Source organism: Strigops habroptila, chromosome 3 (assembly GCF_004027225.2).
Source record: "Strigops habroptila isolate Jane chromosome 3, bStrHab1.2.pri, whole genome shotgun sequence".
Taxonomy (NCBI): Eukaryota; Metazoa; Chordata; class Aves; order Psittaciformes; family Psittacidae; genus Strigops; species Strigops habroptila.
In genome coordinates, this window is record NC_044279.2 from 31769093 (window position 1) to 31793787 (window position 24695).

General features: G+C 41.3%; 1 protein-coding gene across 6 annotated transcripts in view; it reads right to left on the bottom strand.

The window, feature by feature from the left end:
* Window positions 1-10649, bottom strand: part of ADAMTS20 (ADAM metallopeptidase with thrombospondin type 1 motif 20) — an 89393-nt gene extending 78744 nt beyond the window's left edge. For all 6 annotated transcript variants that reach the window (XM_030480412.1, XM_030480410.1, XM_030480416.1 and 3 more), the window contains exons 1-2: window positions 10497-10649; window positions 9844-10190 (exon numbers count right to left, since the gene is read on the bottom strand). In XM_030480412.1, the coding sequence (XP_030336272.1) occupies window positions 9844-10190; window positions 10497-10587 (438 nt within the window). In that variant the 5' untranslated portion in view covers window positions 10588-10649. The remainder of the gene's footprint in view (window positions 1-9843; window positions 10191-10496) is intronic.
* Between the last annotated feature and the right edge of the window lie 14046 nt (window positions 10650-24695).

Sequence of the window (24695 nt, forward strand, 5' to 3'; positions counted from 1 at the left end):
TTAGTACTTTAAAGCAGCTTAAAACTGAATAGTCCTAATCAATGCATTTGCTCTGTTCCAAGAGTAATAGAAATAAACATTGCAGAAGTTATGCTTAAAGTATATACCATACCCATATACAAATTATGTCTTTGTGTATAATGGCAACTTCGTAGAACACATGGAAAACATAAGGGATATATAGCAGGCTTCAGAAACATGGAATTAATACATCCGACAGCAAAATTGGAAAGGTTTCAGAAAAATGCTAAAGAACAACTGAAAGTTCTGGAAAACATGATTCTAAACTGGCAGACTCCCTCCCAGGTAAGCTCCACTCCTGTGCTCAAGTATTTTTCATGCCCTCGTGGTATGGCTTCTCAGCTCAAGCTCAACAACCTGCAAGTAGTTTACAGCAAGAATACTTCCATGGTCCAAGTGAATCACTAAATCCCTTCCTTTTATATTATTCTCTTCCGCCCTCTCCTCCCTCCCCATTGTGTTGATTCAAAGCTCTTCAGAATCATGTGAGAAGCCCTTCACCTTTTTCTTCCTGCTCCACTGCTACAATGTTTTCTAGTGAAAGACTTCAGAAGCATAGCTTAATTAGTTACTGAAGAAAAAGGTATTAGAGGTTATCTGCTCATGGTACACTGCCAACATCTGGAAAAAATATTTCTGATAGAAGATAATTCAGCTAGAAACAAGAGGCAGTGGTTGTGAGATAATGTATTAATTAAAACTAAAGCTAATATAATAGAAATAAGAAAATAGTAATAAAATAGTAAATATACTAGCTAAGCAGCAGGGAAGAATTATCTAGCAATGAATAAGTATTTCCTGGTGGAACACCTTTGCAGAAGCTACTGAAAGCAACATAGTTTAAGTTCTTTGAGAAATTGACTAAAATGCTAAACAGTTATTATAGGGGAAAAAACCCTTTCGTTTTAAGTATGATCTGAATACCTCTCCTTGCAAATTCTGTCATGTTAAGATTTCATGAGCAGATAGTAATCACACCTTTAGCACACCTAATCATACCATGAACAGAACTTATGCTCAGAAATGTCCCAGTCTGGAAAAGCACCTAATCACTGGTTAAATAAAATCACAAAATTCCAGACTGGAATTTAAATTCCACGTAAACTCCTAAAGTGATTTTACCCATCTGTATGTTTGGATCATATCTGATCTAGCCATACTATAACTGTAGCAGTGGATCCAGCACCCTTACTGCCAAGTTACTTTCATTCAGGAACACACATACATACACACAAAAAAAAAAACCCCAAACATATTTCCTTATTTCCCTTTTGCATAATGCATAGGGGAAAGAATATTCTTGCAGGAAGCGTAAAACCTGGCACTAGGTACCCTGAACATCACTTTGTAAGTCTATTCTAGGCAAGAAAGTCTGACTGAAACCTAGCAAAAATGGTATTCCAGGAGTTTCTAAATACAGGTGTAACAACAGACTGGCTACATAGCACAGACTTGGGAGAATGTTGCAGTAACCATCTCAAAGATAGCTGGAAAGAGTTCATGGCAATTAACAAGAGTCACCACAGTGGAAGGAAGAGAGGGGGCAATTTATTTATTTTTACCTTTATATACAATTCACAATGAATGAACTAGACAAGTCAATTAAAAATTATGCATAACAGCTTTTTTCATAGATATTGACATGGAGATTTCATTATGGAAAAGGCAGCTATTCTGCAATGCCTGTTGAAACCGGTGAAACAAAATGTATATATACACAAATGGTGGCATACATAGTGGTGGTAAATGGTATCACATCTAGTTGGCAACCGGTCACTAGTGGTTGTCCCTCAAGGCTCGGTGCTAGGGCCAGTGTTGTTTAATATCTTCACTGATGATTTGAATGAGGGGATTGAGTGCACCCTCAGAAAATTTGTGGACGACACCAAGTTGGCTGAGAGTGTTGATCTGCTGGAGGATACGAAGGCTCTGCAGGGGGATCTATGCAGGCTGATTGATGGGCTGTGGCCAATGGTATGAAGTTCAACAAGGCAAAGTGCCAGGTCCTGCACTGGGCCACAACAACCCCATGCAACTCTATAGGTTGAGAAAGAGTGCCTGGAAAGCTGCTTGGCGGAAAAGGACCTGGGGGTGCTGACTGACGGCCACTGACCATGAGCCAGCTTGTGCCCAGGCAGCCAAGGTGGCCAACAGCATCCTGGCCTGTATCAGCAACAGCATAGCCAGCAGGGCCAGGGCAGTGATCAGCCCTCTGTACTGGGCACTGGTGAGGCCGCACCTCGAATCCTGTGTTCAGTTCTGGGCCCCTCACTACAAGAAAGACATTGAGGTGCTGGAGCAGGTCCAGAGAAGGGCAATGAAGCAGGTGAAGGGTCTGGAGCACAAGTCTGATGAGGAGCACCTGAGGGAACTGAGATTGTTTAGTCTGGAGAAGAGAAGGCTCAGGGGGACCTTATAGCTCTCTACAACTACCTGAAAGGAGGTTGTAGTGAGGTGGGGGTCAGTCTCTTCTCTCAGATAACGAGTGATAGGACAAGAGGTAACGGGCTCAAGCTGCACCAGGGGAGGTTTAGGTTGGCTATTAGGAAAACCTTTTCACAGAGAGGGTGATCAGATATTGGAATGGGCTTCCCAGGAAAGTGGTAGAATCACTGTCCCTGGAAGTGTTCAAAAACCATGTAGATAAGGCCCTCAGTGACATGGGTTAGTGACAGTCTTGGCAGTCCTAGGGTAATGGTTGGACCTGATGATCTTAAAGATCTTTTCCAACCTAGTCGATTCTGTGATAAAGGGGCTTTTTGTTTGGTTGGGAGGTTTTGGGAGAGAGGGAGTTGTTGGCTTTTTGTTTTTTAGGTTTAGGGCGTTTTTTTAACAACATCAAGCAAACTATTCTCACAGAACACAGACCTAGGGGATCCATATGCTTAATCCTGGAGCAAACTCCATCATATAATCTTGTCTGTCTCAGTAAATGCCAAGCAAATTTACATTTGCAACTTCTCTCTTTAAAGAGAACTTCCTAGCTTTGATGTTTTTAAGCACATGCAGAACCTACTTTCGCTCTCACTGGGAGATGAATAGCTCCATAAAGTCCTTTTAACCTCACAAGTGCCATCAGGCAGTTATCACTCAAGTACACGCAAACTGTGGTGAGATTTTCACCTGGTTTAGTCAACTATACAGTAAGGTACCTTGAGTACTTTTGTCAATATGTGTATACCCAGAAGGTATGAACCGCTCACAGTGTGTGACTTCGGTACCATAACCTGTTTTCTACATGAGTGTATGTCTGAAATGGAATGACAACTGAGACTATTGCAGATATATTATCTTATGTAGTGAGCCTATCTATTCCCCAAGAGTACAAAAATTTCCCCAAGATGCATGATAGCTAACTACTGACTGCTACCTGGGCCTGGAAGCATTAAGACAAAAAAAAAAAAAAAAGAGCCAACACCAAAAAACAAAACCAAACACACCATTTTGCACACAACTTCAGTAATTTAGCTCACCTAGTGACAGCAAAGGGCTCCTATCACTCCTGTTCATGCATAATACCTTCTGTAAGTTTAATGCTTATATATATATATAAAAAAAGTAAATCCAACTTTCTGTGGCTGCCCATAGCTTTCCAGTAAATTCACCTGTGTCACAACACCAAAATGGCAAAAAAAGAGACTATGGCTCGATAAAGGCAGCAGTTACAAACAGGCTGCAGCCATCAGACCAATTTATCTGGTAAACAGAAGGCACTCAAGCATCTACCAGGGAAGAAGGCTACCAGACACAGGATGCGTGCAAAAGGCAGACCAGTGAGATTACTAAGCACCCTTCAGATAAAAGGTGACATAAGCATGTCCTAGTCTGTTTAATGAACAATTCATACAGAATTGCTATTCAGAAGGCAGACACATAGGCAGATCCTAATGCTTCCCACAGACATTTTCTGTAACAGACCTTTCAGCTGCACAATTTACAACCCCATGTATTTTATCAATTTGCAGTTACCATCTGTATTTTCTGATCTGTTCTGGTCCATGTGTAAAAGCACAGTATCTGCGGAAATACTTTCAGGAAAAACAGAGGTGTAAAGAGCTTGGGGAAGATGCACTGGGGGTGTTCCAGGTTTTTTGTAACATCTGCGGAGGGGGCCTAAGCTGTCTCACTATTTTGTAACAGTGTGGTGAACGGTGACTTTGCCAAGGCAGGTAGAAACTGACTCAAGGATACAGGATCATGTTCCCATAAATTCAAGTGTTATGGTCCACACTCAGATGTATATGAAAAAGACATCTAGTGTCTACATGCAAGAAAACAAAGCTAAAGAGAGATGAGATAGCAATAGTAAAAGATACGTGCCATTCATTCTGTGACCAGCAGAGCAAGACTGGGAAAACTTCAGGCACCTTTTGCTGAAAAAATGCTAGATCAAGTGTCGTAGAAGTGCAAATATTTTAAAATTGGTCCTGCTTGTGAGGATACATATTAAGAAAAAGCCAATAGCAAAACAAACCAAAGTAAATGAGAAAAATTGTAAATGAAGAGCAAAAAATAAACAACCAGAAAAGAAGGCAGAGGAAAAAAAAAAAAATAAAAAATTAAGCAATCAAGCACAAGTATCTTTATCTAGACCTCTTCCATGCAGAGAAGGTAGAGTTCAGTCTACTTCCTGATCCTTTTTTGTTCTGTTAAGCTATAAAAGAACAGCAAAAAAGAAAGAATATTTTATCTTTTAAGTGAAAAAAAAAAGAAAAAAATAAAAAAATCACAGTGTAATAATGGAATCATGGACTTCAACTGTTCTATTGCAGAGATTCAGGGCTGGAGTCTCACCTTTATGACAAATGAAACCAGAACTATTAAATGGAAGTCATCACATCAGCCAGTCACCAGCAGTAGGGCTTACTTTGTCCAAATAAGAATTGACTGTCTTTAGTTGACATTTTAATATGATTTTTCCTAGCTTATGATGGACTGTCTATATTAAGACCACGATGTATAAAAACGTGTGTGGCTTATGGCTACTCATAGGTTTATAAATGTGACCCAAACACTGAAAAGTAACTGGCCTTTCACATTTAGAAGGTAACTTATTTGAAGTGACAGCCCATGAGTTAAAGCATTAAGTTACGTCAAGGTAAGCATATCTTCCAGTTACAAGTGTTAAAGCTTTAAACTACAGTGGTTTTCCAAAGAATTCATTGAAGTTATTAGTGCTAAGCAGCACAGAACTGAGGAGGAAATATCTGGAGTCTGTTACCTGTACTAGATCTCCACAAGAAACTAGGTGCTCACTATGCTAGCTCCAGCTTCTAGCAAGTCTGTTTGGGGCTTTTTTTAACCAAAAAATTAAAAATTACATTTCATTAAAATAAATTCCAGGACTGCCTACTTTTCCTTAAAAGGAACCGCTGCACTCACACATAGTAGCAGGCAGAACTGTTTCCAAAATCTCTCAGAAAGGTGATCCACTGACCCATATTAATAAGAAAATAAACACAACCTCTTGTACCGAAGAAATTCTGAAGATCCACAGCCAGGTTCATATTTCTGCCATTCTCCAGACAAAAGTAAGCTTGAAGTGCAGTAAAAGAGCATTACCAAGGGGCTTTCTTGAGCTCCCAAGGAAGGAATTTGTCACGCAGACCTTGTTACGCTCCAGAAGCTACCTGAGAACAAAGCAGTCTTGCCCTCCTGGTCTGCAGAAAGCTGATAGCTATCAAATCCATGCAAGAAGAGATTTGTGTATCTTCCCACTCCTAACTTTTGCCAGTCAGTGAGCGTGTGAAATTGCTCTATACACCAAAGACCGTACGCCCAAAAGATGTGTGTTTCCTCTTTTCTTACCTTCCCCTCTCTCACAGTAGTCACACAAAACACCTTTGGCATTTAGGCAGTCTCCCAGCTCACAAAAACTGACTTTAACTATTCTCAGCATCAGCCACATTCCTGACCTTCAAGAAAGAATATCAGGCTTCTCAAAGGACTAAATAAACTGTCTTTATAGCATCCACTCAGGACTAAAAAAAAAAAAAAAAACAACCAAAAAAACCAAATCACACCAAACCAAACAAAAAAAAACACCACACCCCAAAAAACCCCCATTAATTTAAATAAAGCTTCTTTCTTCAGACAGGGACCTGGTAAGAACTGAAGGCTCATTCTAGTTATACATGGTGATAGCTCTCTCATTTTAAGACACTTTACTCACTGGTATTTGCTCATATTTGTCAATGAACTTGTAAGCCATATATTCTCAGAAGTTAAATGATTTTTTAATTTAGTTTTTACCTCTTTAATTTTGCTGACTGGATATTTGAGAGGTCTCTTTATTCTACATGCATCCAAGGACATCCCCAGCAGGTTTCATTTCCCATGTTTGTAAGAAGCTATAATTGACTAGTGCAGTAAAAGTTAAAAAAGATACAGAACTTACGAAAATAAAAAGTGAAATAAAGTATGAATTTTCAAAAGTTACTCTAAAGATGCTTCCATGTGATCAGATGTTCAACTAGGCACACAGGCCATCACACCAAATGACCTTCTGCTTGTGACAGCATCCCAAACTTCCCTAATTACACACTCCCTCCTTGCAATTACTACAGACTCCCTGCTGACCTTCTAACCTCCCTTTGCCATTTGCACCTCTGAACCTAGGGCATGCTCTGAAATGTAACACAACAAAACTGCATACAGGGTGTCAGGAGCCATTAAGCAATGCTCTGTGGGTACTCTGGGTACATGTTCTTGGCACACTCAGAAAAAGGCTTAACTGAGGGCAAAAAGGGAAAGCAGAGCTTGAGGGGGAGAACACACTCAGCTTGAGAATGCAAAAAAAGAAGAAAAGGAACTTGGGAAGCAGGCTTTAAAGGAAGGCAGTGCAGAGCTTGGGGATAGATGCCTACAGGATAAAATGAATACAAGTACCTGGCTTAACTTCAGATCACCCAGGCATATCTTTGAAGTAATTTTTAAAATTCCATTGTTAAATTCCCCGTACCTTTTTATCTAAGTCCAAGTCCTTTTTTTCCTTGCTAGCTTTTACAGCATTGGTCTACTGCAACTGCTCTATATATGCAAAGCTGGAAGGTAAAATTATACCTAATAGTTGAAAGCAATCTCTTCTATTTTAATTTCCATACATCAAGCTCAAATTCAGCACTGACGAAAATGGATCCTACAAAGAGAAGGAATTTACTTAAAAAAAAATACAAAAAAAATACAAAAAAATACAGGGTTACCAAGTCACTAGTATGGTTTCTGCTATCTCACTCACAATAAGTAGTATCCTACCTCAGCAGGAGTCCCACTTAATTCCTTGTATGTATTCATGAGGCATGGTGCTGTTCAATAAAAGAGCAACAACTGACTAGCTTATTTTTGCAGGTACATTTGTTGTATGCACAAAGCTATGCAATTTTTAAAACCTTGAGAAAAAATATCTTTTTACTAAGCTTTGAGGGTAGTCCCACCTGAAGAGGGGAATGCATTCAGGGAGGACAAGATCCTGCAGGAAAATTCCACTTGGCCTCTATATCCCTCCTTTCACATCCATTCTTCTCTCAACTCCAAAAAAGTTGTCTCCCCGGCAGTCACATGAAGAGTGTAACATTCACTTTGAATCCATGAAGATAAGAACATTAGGCTGAAGCTCTGAATCAGGCTGGAGGATACTCTGTGCCCATACAGACAACCAGCTGGCTATGACTGCCTTGTCATCACCACACAATCCCTCCCCGGGGAACATAGGCATATCCCACAAAAAAAATGCACCAGCACCCATGCTGGGCTCTGCTCCTCTTCCAAAAACCTCACCAGGTTCATGAATGAGAGGAAAGCAGCCACAACACTGGGTATGCCACATGCCCCCTGCAAGGCTGTGTCTGCCTTGGCAGAAAGTCAAATGAGCAGTGAAAGAAGGTCCTGAGAGCACGGGGACAGCAAGGTCTTGGCTGGTGTCTCAGACTAGGTGCTCTGTCAGCCAGGCAATGACTGAGGACATCAAGTCCAGCTGGAAGTGGCAGTGAAAGTCCACAAGGCTCATCTAGAGGAGGCAAAAGCTCAGTTTAAAGGCACTCTGGGATTTCCAAGTGGACACATACATGATGCAGACTGCAAGGTACAAGCAAAGGAGAAAGACAGAGGCAAGAAAAGTGAGTCATTCCAACTGTTACAGAGAAGAGGGTCTTGTGCTGAAGTGTTTGAGAACTGCTAAATAACAGGTAGTTGAGAAAACTTTTAAGTGCAGTAAGTACACATTTTTCAGAGAAATGATTTTCAGCACATATGGTTCTTTCAAGTAACGAAAAGTGATTGTTTGCAGAGACAGAATTAAAACAGGCAACGAAAGTTATGAAAAGAGAAAGTTCTAAAACTTCTCATTTATTCTGCAAAGAACATGACACTATTCTCGGTGCCATGGTATATGAGCTTCTACTAGAACATTAAAAGAAAGAAAAAACAAAAAACAAACAAACGGGGGGAAAAAAGAACAAACAATGATCACATATTTGCAATTCCTCCCGTTTCCTACTACCTCTGCAAGTGCAACATATTGAGGCATTTGGTATAGGTTTGAATTAAGTTTTGGATAATGCAGACAAGAACCAAATAACAGCTCTGTTTGTAAAGCAAGGTGCCTAGGCAGAACTGTGATGAATACAGAATTACTGTTTTCAAATGCTTATTTCCCCAGTAATTTCCAAGGACTAGCCCAAGCCTACAGACTTCAACCCAAGTACTAGGTGGCATATATCCAAATACCCAAGAATAAGCACGAGACAACAGAGGTGTCTCTCTGAACTACCAATTATTTCTGATCCTCTTTTCCACCATGCACATCACTTTCTTTTTATACACATTACACCCTCCTGCACACATCCAGCCAACTCCATTCTATTTATTATAAGCCACTAGAAAGAGAGTAGAATGCAAAGTCAGATTTTTCCAGTTCCCAAAAATAAAGTCTTACACCTTTACTTTCCTATGTGACTTCAAGAAACATGGAACAACCTCAAGTTAAATTCACAGTAATATTTACAATATAATATTTTTACAGTGTGCATGTCACACATACTCATCCTTAGCATGTCAATAGTGATGTGATAAAGCACTAGGTATTAGTCTTCTTGGTCCTACACACAAAACTAAGATTTAGCAACATAGTATAACTGTTCTGGTAAACAGTTGTGTACTATTTCTCCATTATAACTTCGGAAGAATGCTACATAAGAATGCTATCAAGGGATAAGTAAAGAATGTATACTGATGCAGTTGTGATTTTTTTGCCAAATTCGGTTCTTCACAAGCACTTTATAGACAGTCTGACTTAAGTTGGCAGGAAGATTACCATTCACTTTTAACAGAAACATGATTAGGGCACCACTACACACCTATTATAACACAACACACCTCTACAGCACTGCTGAAAGCAGAGGAAGAAAAATATCAACACTAGTTCTTCTCTCACCATCTCATTACTCCTCACTTACAACCACACAGTATCTATAAAGCTACAAACACATAACTCATGCTGACTAACAGCATCATTTTATCTACACAATAGCTTACTGTGTTTCTGAAGCATGTTTTTTCCTCCGCTACAATGCTCTTCGTGTCAGGAGTTACATCAACCAATTCTATTACAGGCCAGCAATAAATCCTTTGAAAGCAGCATTTATATATCCCACCAAAAAGTATCATCATGACAGCAAACTGCTGATGCCAAGATATTTCATGACCAACTACTTGGAATGATGCCCGCGAATTTCCAGCTCAGCTCTGCGGCAAAGGCATCCCACTACACTTCTTTCAGGAAGGAGAATATGAATGGAGACACGAGGCAGTAACCAACATGCTTACCAAGCCACCACAGATGCTGAAGACCGCCATGTGCGTCTCCTGTGCATTGACATGCCCACGGTAGAAACAGTGGCGCAAATCAGGGGAGGACTGCTCCTGCGGGGCCCCTACGTGCACCACAGCGTACTGAGCAGCAACAAAGCCTGCATCAGCACTCAGGTTGAGCTGGAAGACCTGCCCGTACGCACTGAGCTGGTAATGAGTTCGGAAAGCAATGGGCTCCCGGGGTGCCTCCAAGCTCCTTTTTCTCCTGCTGAAGTGATGCGTGTGAGGGAAGACTTCTCCAAACTCATTCACTCGGACAGGTGTGATGATTTCGTAGGAGGAGAGCTGCTTCACTAAGGTCTCTGCAACAGAGAGCAAGAGACTCAGCCTGGTGCATCAGCACATCAGGAACCTCCGCACGGCTCCCGGCGCTGCGCTGGCCAGGGGTACGGTGACAGGAGCGGGGAGTGGGGGCTGCCTCCGGCACACCCGCTTCGGCCGCCCCGGCCCTGCCACCCCACAAGGGCCGCCCCGCTTCCCGCCCCGCGAGGAAACGCTCCCTCCTGCCCGCCCGCGGCGGGGGCGCGGCGGCTGCCCCGCAAGGAACAGTGCCCGCCGCTCGGCCAGGACCCCCGGGGCAGTCGTTGCCTTTGTTGCCGCTTGTTTACCTTGTCCCGGGTGGAAGCGGACTCCCCGCGCCTCGGCGACGAGCGGGGACAGGAGGCACACCAGAGCCGCCAGCCACCTCGCCACACGCATGGCTCGCTCCGCGGCGGGCGTGCCCGCAGCGCCCCCGGGCCGCTGCCTCAGCAGGCGCCGGCCGCCCGGGCACAACCCGCACCGCGCGGCTCCTCCATGCTCCCCGCCTCGCTGTCCCGCTGCCTCCGCGCTCCCCTCACACGGGAAACCGCCCCTGCTCCCAGCCCCGCGCCCCCAGCTCGCTCTCCGCCGCCGGGGTAGGCGGCCCTTCCCGCCCCTCCCTCCGCCTCCCTTGCCCCTGCCCCGCCGCAGACGGGAGGCGAGAAGGTGCCCAGCTGCCCTCAGGCGGGGACCATCCCCGCACTCGCACTTCAGAGCGGGCCCCGGCGCCCGGCCCGCCCCGGGGCAGGACCTGGCCAATGGCGGAGGGCAGCCCCCGCGCACCGCCTCTCCCCCGTGGGCCGCCCGCCCGCCCGGGCTGGACTCTCAGCAGCGCCAGGGCGGGCAGCGGGAGGTTGAGGGGGACCCGGCGACCCGAGCCGCCGCCCGTCGCCCCGTGTCTGGCGTTAGAGCCCGAGGGAGGTGTCATTTAAGAGAAAAAATGGGCTTCCGAGAAGCCTGGCAGTGCCGAGTTCACCCCGAGAAGCGCAAAGGCAGCGCTGCGAGGGCCGGGGGTGTCCCCTCGGACTGAGTTGCCCACAGGAACTCGCCGATGACTCTCCCCTGCAGGTCGGCTCCAGGCTGAAGGCGCTTCCTCACACAGCTTCGCAGGAAGGAGATCTCAAGGCTGGGTCTGACACCATGGTGTCGACAGACTGGACTTGGTTTGTTTTTGAACACGAGGTCCCCCATTTAGATTATTCTGTCTGGGCAAAGTCTCCATAAAACTGCTTGTACCAGCACTCAGGGAGCCCTGCATCCCTTACATAGAGCCTGCGGATTATCAGCCTTACCTAACACAGGTTGTTATGAGGCTGTGCTCTGACAGCCACTCTATGAGTACAGTGGTTGCTTTTCAGGAACCTTAAGATGTTTTAAGTGTTCAAGGCCACGCTGGACAGGGCTTTGAGCAACATGGTCTAGTGGAAGGTGTCCCTGCCCATGGCAGGGGGTTGGAACCAGATGAGCTTTAAGGTCCCTTCCAACTCAAACCATCCTGTGGTTCTATGATTCTATGAACTTACGAAGCGATAACCTCTTTACTGTATGGCTGGAGGTAACAGAGTGCACAAGTGGAACTGAGCTCATCCTTCCTCTTCCTCTGCTCTTACTGTGGTACTAGGAGTCAGTGACCACTCTGTCAAAGGCAAAATGACCTCAAGGATGGCCTTTGAGCTTGAAGTGCCTCTCTCTTAAGGTTGTTTTGTCATCTGACTTACCTGTTATTTTAGGAATCTCATGAGGTAGAAACAGAGTGGGAGAACACATTTTCTTCTCCTGAAATGAGGGAATGAGCTGATCAGGCTTTGAATAAAAGTGGCTAGTTCTGGAAGAACCTTCACTGCTAGAGCAAAGTCCAAAATCCCCTGTCAGAGTTCAGGATTGTAAAAGGGATATTTGAATTGCTCTAAAGTATGCAGCATAATCTTGAGAATATTAATTCTTTTGGGGAATACTGAGTTGTCTTCTTGAACACTCTGAAGATGGCAGCTCTCAGATGCATATTAAACTGTTTTCTCTATGTGGGTCACTGATAAGCACTGTTACGTGACATGAAACAAATATTTGAGATCTGAAGGCTTCTGCAAAGTGAGAACAAACGGAAAGCCTATGTTTCCGAATACCATGAATATCGAAGTAATCCAACAAGAAGCAAGAATTCCAAACTATTTCTTTTAAACTGGAGAAGACTGACCATGACATGTAAACAAAACTCCAGTTCTCAGCATTGGGTGGTGAGAAAGACAGGAGGTAGGTGGAGAGAGCTTCATCCTCACCAGCACAAAAGCATGAGGGTAGAGTCTTGTTTCAGTTTCCCGAGATGTCGGTATCCCAAGTTGCAGAAAACTAACCCATGGGGTACTCATGTAGTGGTAGAGCAAAGTTTAATGATGAATGCTTTGATCTTACTGACTGTAGTAAAATGCATGAACAATGGGAAGAAATTAAGGGAGCGATTGTTGCACATGCCTGAGACTTCTCCAGCAAATGAGAATTTGCCCCTTTTTGAATCTCACTTGTTGAAACAGTAATCAGAGCACAGCAAGTTACCTCCTTTCTTAGACAACTCAAACGGCTTCTGAGTGATGAAGTAAATGGGCACTAGTTCATTAAGCATAAGCAAATACCAACTGATTAAGATGTGATGGTTCACTTGTTTATGATTTGCAAAATTATTTTTCAAAAAAATGATCAGAAGCATTAAGCGTCAGGGCAGTCAGAGTTCAGTGTTCTCACTTCAAGCACAAAGCTTCATGGTAGCTCACTTCAAAGCAAGTATTAGCAGATGACTCAATTTTTTAACAATTTATGTATACACTTATGTATGTATTTCCAATATTTTAGAAAAGGCAACGTTTACTTCAAAATGTGAATATTTTCAAAACAATAAGATTACTTTTCTTAAATCTGATTTTAATGGGCTTAACTTTCCCTGTATTCTCCATTAGAATGACACACCAGCTCTTCCATAGTGAACACTGATGGTCCATCTCTGTCTAAAGATAGACTGTTTAGAGCAATTTAAAATTGACAACATTTATGTAGATTCCCAGTGTTTTTTCAGTAGCTCCTGGCAGTGCCATGGGGCTACTGCTCAAAATCCAGTGCCAACTGAGCCAATATTTTGAATTGTTTTTACAAAGTTTCATCCTAAACAAAAAGTAAACTTCCAAACATGAAGCTCATGATTCAGGCAATGTCAGGCATTCAAATCAAACACCTTTTCATGCTTAGCAGCCACTATGCTTTCAGAAACTACTGAAGCTCTGCAGGTATTAGGCATAAGTCTGATTTTCAAATGCAAGACAGGTTAGATGTGCAAGAGCAAAGTAGAATAACGGGGGTTTACGCAATTCTAGTAGTATTCCCATTACCTGAATGGCTTTGGGCAATAAGCTGCGGTCATTCAACATGACCTCTACCCATATGGCATCAGTTTGAATCTTGTGAGAAGTAAATATAACCCTGTATATCAAAGGAAGGGGTGTATTTCTATTGTGAAGAAATATAAGTACATCAGAAAATTCAGAAAGGATGGAAAGAGTGTGTTTGCTACAACTTTAGGAGGTAGAAGAGTGGAGTCAGGCACAAGGATGAAACTAAGCTGGAGAGTTATGGAAGCTGTTTAAAAGAGCAGAACTGCAAAAATATATAATGAAACATTAAAAATAAAATTTCTAATGAGAGGTTGAGCACTGGAAGAGGGACACAGAGAGGCTGTGCGGTCTCCATCCTTGTAGATACTCAAAACCCAACTGGACAAGGAAACCTGAACTATCTTTGAAATTAGCCCTGCTTTGAGCAGGAGGTTGGCCTAGATGACCTCCAGAGGTTCCTTCCAGCCCACATCATCCTATGAGTCTATGAAACAAAGAAAAAAAGGTTCCTGGGGAAAGTTAAAGAGACCGAGGTAAAGAGGATGAAGAGAATAATTAGACCTACTGAAAGAACAGAGAGTGGGCAAAATCAGGAGAAAATAGGCTACAAAGAAACAGAAGAGGAAGAAAGGAGAAACAACTGAGAATATTTGATAAGATTTTTCAAGGCTAGAAGTTATAGAGTGGTAAAGCTCCAGCTAAGGCAGCAGAACTGTGCTGGTTTACATCTGCAAATGCAGTCCTCAGTGATGTAATGCATTCTGACTTCATTAAATCTGCATTGACATTAAAGCTTGCTATTGAACAGTTTGCCTTCAAAATGCCTCCCACATTAGTGAAGTAAATCCATCTATTTACACTGTTTATTCTTGTCACTTGTCTCTTTCAGCGGATATGTTTGGAATGAGGAATGTTGTGCCAATTACTTTGCAACTGAATGAAATACAAGGGTATTCTGTGCTCCCTGAAACCAGTGCTCACTGAAGCCTTCCTTAGGGTTTCACTAGGATTGCATGGACAAACGGAATTGCAATTATGTCATGATTATTCAAATATTTGCATTGTACACTTAACATGCTGCAGTAGATAAGGCTTACCAGATAAAAGAGTAGGGTGTGTAAAAATGCACATCGAGTAGTTAATGAATTTCTTCCTTAGGTTCAGTATGACCTACCACAGATTAGCTATTAAATCCTTTAACTTGGTTTTGCCTCCATTTTCTTAAAGTGGTCTTTTATTAAGTGGTTTTGACTGAAAATCACAAAGTGGAAAACAATAGCAGTATAAAAGTCAGTTGCTCAGAAAAGGCAAAGGCAACATTTAAATAAGTGAAATTGTTATAAAAAGTAGGATATTAACAAATTCTATTTGGAAAAGAAGACTATATGAAGTATATATTTCACTGCCTTTTATTATATCTTGGCATTTTTCTGTCTGGTGGAATACAATTTAAATCAGTCCTTCAGACTCTTTATTTACTGTTCTTGTCAGGACACAACCCAGGCCACAAATCTGCCTGGTTCACCGTCACTTATTCATCACCTTGTCTGATGCTTATCCTGAGAAGTCCCAAAGGTTATATTTATACCATATATACACACACCATGGAGCCACCTGATCCCTGGCATGGGGTCAGGAGCAGCTCAGGTCCCCACTAGTCAAAGCTACCATTGTGTGGAGCAGGCTGGCCTTGCTCAGACGCTGAGCCTTGCAGTGGGCCTGGCTCGCACCCTGTCCCATGGCCCTTCCCATCTGTGCTCTGCCATGCCTCCCGCGCAACTCCAGCTGCAGTCAGCTGCTGAAGCTGGGCTGTTGGAGGGAGATGGCTGGCTGGACTGCTGTGTGCAGGTGAATTGGAACTCCCTGTGCGGTGGCAGCTGGGCTGTTCCTGCCTGCCCAGCCACTGCCACTGCAGGCAGCTTTGCTTTTCTCATGGAACTCGGGGTCAGCAGCATCATCCATCACAACACTATCAGAGACTGCCTTTCAGCAAGGACTCTGGGCATAGTCCAAATGACTTAAAGCCGATGTAGGTCCAATGCTGTTTGCCCCATCCTCCACCCAGCTCTCTCCTCCTTCACCTTACCCCATACCATCCTGCCTGGTCCTCTGCTCCCCTCCCAGAGTGCCTATGCAGCCACTAGCCCAGCTGGAGCTCCAGGGGCTGGCTGCGGAGGGGAAGATCTACCCATGAAACCCCCACAGGACACAAGGACAGCATATATGTTGCACTGAATTATAAATGTATTGTCACTGACATGGGTAAAATAGAGGCTAAATGACCATGGGGTCCAAATAAAAGGCATTTAAAATGAAATTATCACTGGTCAAGTATGAAGCAAAAAGAAACAATGCACAGAGATAGCACAGTTCTAAGGTCTTCTCTAGTGTTGCGAGCAGGGTAGGAAGGTCTGTAAGCACTGGAGTAGTGTATAAAGGTGAAAGTGTGAAGACAGCAGGGATGCTGTGAGAGATGCTCTCAGGTGAGCCAGGAAGTTAAACCTGGCATGGTCTCGTCCACTCTCGCTGGGTGGAGCTGGAGTGGACTGTCCCTTCAAGCAGTCTGGTTACTCCAGGGGGAGCCCAGGAGCTCGTCAGTGTGTGCGGTGTGGATTAATTGAGGGGACCAGGCCTCAGGGGGGCAATTCAGGGGGACCCTGTAGGTCAACCCATGAACCCACAGAATTTAAAGGGAGTGAAATCAATGAAATTGTATAGAAACCAGTAGAAATCTGTAGGTGTTTTGAACCATATTATAAACTGATTTAACAGTTTGATATAATAATCTTTTTCATTCTTAGGCTGATTCAAAAGCTCTCCTGAAAAAAAAAAAAAAAAAAGTGTTGTTTGGGGTTTTTTTCCTACAGTATGCATACATTTATGCTACTACCTTCATTCATACTATAACACGTTTTGGACAATGGTGGTTTATTCTAAGCTTAATGTCTGCACAACAATTCTTCCCTTAATCAAAGGTAACTGAAAGTTCGTTACTTTTATGCTATTTAACATGAAGTCTTATGCCAAGTTTTATCTGGAGAAATACAGGCTTACATAAAGGCTGGAAGGTACTGCATACCATGCCATGTAATTGGAACTTCCATCCCTTAGTTCTTATTGAGATCCTGCATTATTTTAGATATGAACAATTTTGCAGTATTGTCTATGAAAACTAACTTGCTGGCAAAAAGTATTATTTGCAAACAAGAAAATATATGCCAGGCAGTCATAGCTACTAATTTAAGAAGCTTATAGTTGATTATAATGATTTCTTTGTCTTATAAGTGAAGACAGGCACTTTAATATCATTACAAATCCCCTGGGAAGAAAAGCGAGGAGGCATGTGCCAGCTACAAGGTATTACACCGAGCATTGTGCAAGCACCATGGACATACATATCAGAGCTCAGTGTCCTAGGACAGAAGCTGGCAGACTGCTCTGTGCTTTCTCCTAACTCTGGGACAGGAATCCTGCTCTGAACTTCACCCTGTCTTTGGGCTCCATCAGCACAGTGCACCTGTTATATCAGCCAGGGGAATTTCAGCTTGCAAGGGGAGGCAAGTGTAGGTCACTGCGTGCTCTTAAAGAAGAGTGCATAAGGAAAAAACACTCTGACCTGAGATGTACAAGCGAACCCATACAAATCATTCAGAAAAATAGGAATTATTGTGAAGACAAAGGCATGTCCACTCTGCCAAAAAAGCAAGCTTTTTTTTTTTTTTTTAAGTCACAAGCACACTGCAGCTGTTACTTTGGCTCAAGAGAAAGTATTCCCTACAGTAAAGAGACATAGGGCCCAATTCATCTCTCGTATCAACCCTGTCAGTTATGCCAGGGATAATTTGGCTCACGTAGCACTCTCCTAGCTACCAGCCTTTTCCAGAGTCCCCTAAAATTAGCCTACAAGAGAATATAAATTTAGCATTCCACTATACAACCAGAAGTCATAAAATGTGAGCATTAAATTGTTAATAGCAAGTGAACTGTTCCTAATTGTACTAAGTCAAATCTGTGCTTACCCAGTGGTACCCTGTGCCATTTAGAAATGCTATCTCTAGCAGGAGTTAAACTCCTCAAAACCAGAAATTTGTATTAAAATTTATGTCCGTATGAGTGAGCTGCACAAAGACTGCAAGGATCCAGAGGCATCTGAACTTCATTCACTGTGCTAAGTGTGGCTCTATAGTGTGATAAAAAAGATGACTTAGAGCACAACACAGAGCATCACGAAGCATCCTCACATCACAGTGTGGTGTTTCAGTGGAAATGTGAGCTGGTTTTGCACTAATTTCACTGTTCTCACATTATAGTCATATCATGCAAATGTGAGAACATCACAAATTCATGAATATTTGTAGTATCTCACTGGACAAGATATTCTCATTCCTTATTAGAACACCATTCATATATTAGAATTCCTAACTTTGACTATGCAATTGCTGAAGACAAAAGGAGAGTGAAATCATGCATAGCAATAACAGGCTATTCCTGGAGAGAGTGTATGCTTCATGTCTTGCAAGAAAACTTCTAGGAAAAGAGTTGTCAGCTCTCCGCCAGCTGATAATCACTGAATTCACATACCAGAAGCTACTACCTTCATTCTGTTTTTTTCCAATACACAACTTTTTAAACTTCTTTCATACCCTACTTTTCCCAGCTGCGAGATTCACAAGAAAAATACCAAACTGACCACCAAGACAAAGGATGGATGAAGTCTTCCATGGCAAAGCAAAAGATGTATGTAAGGAACTGTGTTTATTGCACCAGGCCCATATTTATGAAACTAGTGAAGGAGGAGAATTGTTTTATCCCAGCCAGCAGTTACCAAATTCATCTGGGGAAAAACCCATGTTTAATCCTATTTCTTCCAAAGAAGATTTAATCTTATGTTTCCATTAGCTGTTCAGTAGAGTAAGTTGGGCACGCTTGTAACCCATTTTCTTGATGGTGTTCCATTATATATTACATACTTTCCATTTCTCTGGTGGAAAATCTGTTACAGTATAGCAGTTAGATCATCTTTCTGTTGCATGGTTTCATCTCATTAAGGCGGCAACAGAAAATAAACCCAAAGAACAATCCCACATCATTCTTGTTGAGATCTTTAAATTGGGTTTACTGGGCAGAATTTCTTTCCTTATCACTGCAGTAATTTCATATCCTTTATTTTTGGCAGCTTGAAAGAAATAGCTTCAAGGTGGAAGCTTTTCCAGTTCTCTCTTTACATTCAATGGTCAAGAACTTGGAGGGGGGGGGGGAATTTAGATTCGGTCTAAACATGGGAACTAAAATAAAAAATTGGTTCATCCACTGAACAAAAAGGTAACAACTTTATATAGCACCAAGCAGGTCCCAAAATATATGCCTTAAATATTTATGATCCTGAACAGATTTGAAGATAAGACTGCTGAATGGACAGGTCACCAAGTGTACTAGATTTGTAAGTTCTGGGAGTTTGGTACAGAAGTACAAGGATACTTCCATCAACACTTCAAAACCAGATTTTATATGAGCTTACAATATTTTCCTGAGATGCCACTATTACACTTCATGTAAGACTTATAAAGGCACTTCCAGCAAGCGAGGCATTTGGCTAAAACCAGTATTTAGAGAGTAGCTGTGCTTTCTATAACCTAGGGCACAAACTTTAATGTTACTAGCAAAATCCAAATAACTATTATTGACAATCCCCAGACTTTCCTGCGAATCAAAGGGTGTTGTGTTGTGTTGTGTTGTGTTGTGTTGTGTTGTGTTGTGTTGTGTTGTGTGTAGAGCCTGTTTACTAAGCCCTAAAGCAAAATTATCAGGTCATTTATCTAAGAACTTGGAGAGACACAAAATGGACAATATTTGAATAATAATACTTTGAATAAAAGTACTTTGAATTTGAGTCAAGAAGACATTTTTATTCCCTCCTTTTTTTTCTTCTTAAGACTTATTCCCTCTTCTTTTAAATATTTTCATTTCCCCTCTTCTTTTAAACGTTTTCATTTCTAAAATCAGAGACACATTAAGCTTCTGTACTCAATAACGCATTTGTTACTAAAGAATGAGAAATCCTTAGTCCCACTGTAATTTTAACATTAGTCTCCCACACATGCATAATGATAAGCTTTTTTCATTACACTTCAAGACAATAATGAGCACTTTTATTCAATACTTAATAAAATTATAAGACTGTTTCTTAATCACAGAATTACCTAGAGACCTGAGAGGGACTTCAGTGGCATGCGGTCCTCTTATGGGGAAATGTACTTTGCTGACATGCACACTTCCTCCTGAAATCTGCTGCTACAAAGCATGAAACTACAAAGTGTATCTAGTGAGTTACCTGGAAACTATCCATTCTGTAAGACTGGCCACATCAAATCAGTGCTCACAGGGGCAAATCACATGTGGCTCTGTGATGTTTGCATTCCTGTGAAACTGTTCAGGCAGAAATAGTAGTTACAGTGATTTCTGAATGTCTGCCTGTTTATGTTTCCAGAAGAAACAGTCTACATCCTAATTTATACATAATGAGGTTTTATTATTACAGATACGCCACCCTTCATGGCTTGGCATCTTCTTTCCAATTAACCCTATGTAAAACAAGTACAAATTCAGTAAAAAAGAGTAAAAATCTAAAGTAAATTCAATATTTGGATTTGGTAGGGAACCAAACTAAATTATGAGTAAGGAAAGCATAATTCTTAAAACCTGAGTCATCAGTTTCTGAATTCTTTAATTCATAATTGCAGCACTTTGAGTTAGCTAAAATTAGCAGAATATTCCCTAGAATATTTCTAGGGAAACCCCTAGAATAAAATACAGGTTACAGAAATGGTTACAATCTTGTCACCAGTATGTAAAAACATCAGCTGAATTCCAGCTCTATTCCCTACAGCAGGTGGTAGTAGGAAATAATCTGGTACAATGATCCCAAGTTAGCAGGTGGTGGCATCAGTCAGGCTTTTCATAAAAAAACAATCATCAGCCTCATCAGGAAGATTAACACTAAATAGAGAAAAACCCCATTTCTCCTTAACATGCATTTTAGTGAGTCATTTCACAAATAATTTAACTAGTTGTGGTGACTCAAAAATATGTGAGGGAGCCATTTAATTCAGAAGGTTAAGTAAGTCACTATACACATCAATGTCATTTGCTTACTTTCCTTAGGCCTTTTTTTTTAACACTCACTCTATAATTTGCCCTTTAAAATAGGTGTAAAGATACTGTCAAACATCTATTACCCCATGATCTTCCTCTCATCAGACTTGGTGGATCTGTGTGTGCACAGTGCGTGCCTGCAGATTTCTGCGCTCTCAGACGGTCACAAATGACCACGCTGGTTACTCTCTTCCTACATGTGTTGCTCTCCATGCATTGCAGTAAGAAAATGTTACTTTAAAGTATGCAATCATATTTCTTTGATGAAGTAATGCCACGTGCTCTGCTCTTCCCCATTTCTGAACAAAATTTTCATTTATAGAGTTTATGATTCTTTTCTCCTTTCTTGCAGTTCATTGCTAAGACATATTCAATACATATTCCTACAGAGAAACAGATTTATAAAATGCAGTAGATAAAGCTGTAAGAGTTCTTATGTATAGTGCATTTTCTAAGAAAAAAAAAAGTGTATATAACAGCTTTCAATAATGAAGTTCCTTTGAACTTCTGTTTCTAAAGGATCTTGCTGATAAATATACTCTTTTTTTAACAAATATACATACACACATTGTTCTTATCGCTGACTCAAGGCTGTACACTATGTTTACTATTAGATGGGGGTTTTAACTCATAAATTGTGGCCATTAGATACATTCTTTCTGATTTTGAAACGTTTTGCTTCCAATTTTCTCAAAAACATGCTGGGAGAATTACGTTCCCTAGTTGCTAAAAGATAATTTTTGCTAATAGATGGAAACTTTTCCTACGGATTTTAGCAATCTACTTGGACACACATAGCTTGTGTTAGTGAATACCCTAACAATATGCTCTTGTCTGCACTCAGTAGTGCATTATATAATACTTCAGGCGTAGTAAAAGACTCACTCAGAAATATGGCAAGCACATTATCTATCTGGAACTAGAAATTAAGCCATGTTGCTTGCATAACACTACTATTATTACTGTATCTTACTCCTCTTTGGAAAACAATTATCTCCTTCCACTTTTAGAGAACGCTCAGGACCAAACATTTCTGTGAATTGTACTGTATGTGCCTAGTGAACTCAGCCAGCTTTGTCTGATATTTCTTCATTGTCGTTTACAGGCAGACATGTAAAGCCTTGCAGAGAGACACTTAAATAGAATATCTGTATATATATCTGTAACTTTACTACAGTGTTTTAGAGATAAAAACTATTAGCTGCAAAGACTGTGACTGACTGCTAGACAATCATAAATCTGCCTTACTTGGGTCATTCCTTTGAAAAAGTGATAAAATAGCTAGAACTCAGTCTCTATAACCACAGGAAAAAGCCTACAGGGCAACAGATACATGCTTTGCTTGACATACTAAATGTGAATATAGTAAGAAGACCTCTTATGGTTTAGTAATTAACAATAAGAACTGTTCATCACATGTATAGAAGATGGTCCTATCAGAATAGTATTATGGAACTTGTTGTTTCAGCTTTGCTCAACTTATTCCTTCTAGTTTTCCATTTTCTGTTATAAAATCTTCCAGTTTCTGAAAATGCTTCTGGCTATACACTTGCAAGTTATATTCACCACAGACAGTATATCCATTTTTGTATCATAATGTTTTTAGATTTGTGTAATGCATCAAAATATAAAATAAAACACACAACTTACATGAAAAAATGAAATTACATTAGATTTCTTTTTAAACTTAGAGTATCTGATAGGTAGCATTATCATATTCAATACTCCGGACCTCAGTTTTTACGCTTGTCATATAAGTGGATGTTATAAAAATGGAGGTAGCAGCAGAGAGCTTCAAATTTAAATGAAATGGTCCTAAAGTTAGAGAACTAGAAAATGATGCCCTTTTACAAGAGGTTTAAAAGTAAAAGTAGACCAAATGTCTTGTATCCAACATGGGTTCTTGCCAAGAAAACAGCCTGGCAGGAGATTAGAGGGAAGATCACCTACTCACAGCGGTTAGCCCAGTGACCTGCCAGAATCCCGGTAAGTGGATTGACACCAGGATAGAGGTGAAGAACAGGCACAGAGCCACTGGCCATCCGTGTCAGAGACAAGAGGGCAGGAGGCCAGGAAGACCACAGTATACTTTCTTTGCCCTTATTAGAAAGCAGAGAGGGCTCAATAAAGCAAACATTTATTTCCAAATTCTCAGGTATTGGAAACTGATGCATGGACTTTCTTCTTATTTGGAACTTACTTGATTTGCTGCTGGCAAATATGCAGAAAGGTAAGCTTCTCGTGGTGAAATCCTTTCTGCAAAGGGAAGCAGCTATGAGTACTCATCTAAGAAAATATTTAGAGGTATTTTTGCTCTGAAAAACTCCTTCTGGCATTTTGGCAGCTCTTCCCTTAGATACCAAGATAGAGGAGTGACATGCAACTGTTTGTGCTGGGAGCAGTTGATTCCAACAGTCATGCCAAACCCAAGGACTTTCTGTTCTCTTTTCATAGATTCCCCTGAAATGGAGGGGGTAAACAGTTACGCTGGGGGACCTCCAGATTCGAATCACCAAGGAGATCAGCAGCCAGAACAAACGCAGTATGGCACACTCTTCTTAGCGGATGTAAAGGCACTGCAGACATGAAGCTGTAGGGTCAACTAAAAGCAGTGACAGTGAGCAACAGCTTTGGGATCCAGCCAGAAGGGCATATGCTGTTTAATCGAGTCTGATTTAGGTGGTGTATACAGTCATGACTCACAGCACAATTAAAGAACATGCCTTATGTTTCTCTCAGATACTCTTCCCTCAGATACTCTGCAGGACTAGTACAGCAGTGACAACTGAGTCTTCTCAGCATCTTACAGCAGAAATATTGATGAGATGATCTTTGTGTAGTGTGAATAAATACCTTTTCCTACATCACTGCAAGTTTTTTTTAATCATAGACTTTCAATCACCAAAGAGGCCTACACCATATAAAATAGAAATGCAGAGGAAACAGCTTCTTATTTCTGAATGTTGACATTAAACAGCTGCTTTATTAATATCTACTTTTATCTAGCATTTTTTAGTGCAGGGATGGAGATTATCTTGGTTGCTATAGCTTTGAGAGTGGCTTGGCTGTATCAAAATCTGACCTGCAGGTCAAGTCTGCTTCTGTTAGGATATGCCAAAAAGCACTTTAATAAGAGGAGAAGAACAATGAATGTCAGAAATTAAACTTTTCTAGCAAAAACCACTGTACACTAAACAATCCAAAGGCAAACCTGATTAAATGTAAAACTGCAAGTGACTCCTATGAGAGTGCGCACTGGGCAAGTACTGCAAAGAGCCCCTGCCTCATTTTGGGTGGCCTGCTAGAGACTCAGGCACGGCGCCCGTCTCTTCACAGCCCAGGCAGTGCTCACTGTTTGTCTCCCCTAAGGTTCCTGATCACCTAACTAGACAGACATATCCCATTTCACTCTCTGATTGTGCTTCCCAGAGCAAGCAGCAACTATAAATAGGTGTTACTGTAAGCCTCACCCTTGCTCTGGACTTTCAGTGGTGGGACAGATCCAGCAGCACAAGTAGAAACTTGATGGGGTCAGTGCTGCTCCTGGTGACACCAGCAGCAGTTCTGCAAGCTAACATCAGGGACGGCAGGATTGATTAAATGTGAAAGAATCCTAAAAGCACTCCTGTGTTTTTCAGAGTTAGTAGTGTATTTTTACTTGAACACAAATACTATCAAACTTACCAGTTAACATAAGTAGGTATAGTTTCACCAAAACAGTGAATTTTTATCATTGTTTAATAATTAACTCTATTCTTTTTCTACTATAAATCTTAAAAATAGAAGTATTTCAGACTCTTACAAAGATATTAAATTGGTTATTAGGATTATATTTAATTCTTAAATATATTTTTTTAAGAATTACATATTATATGTAATTATTAAAATGGTACATCAAGAAGTATTTAAAGACGTTCTTCTGGCTTAAATATTAAATACAGAGGAAAAGGTTTATTACTTTCAGATTTTTTTGAAGGA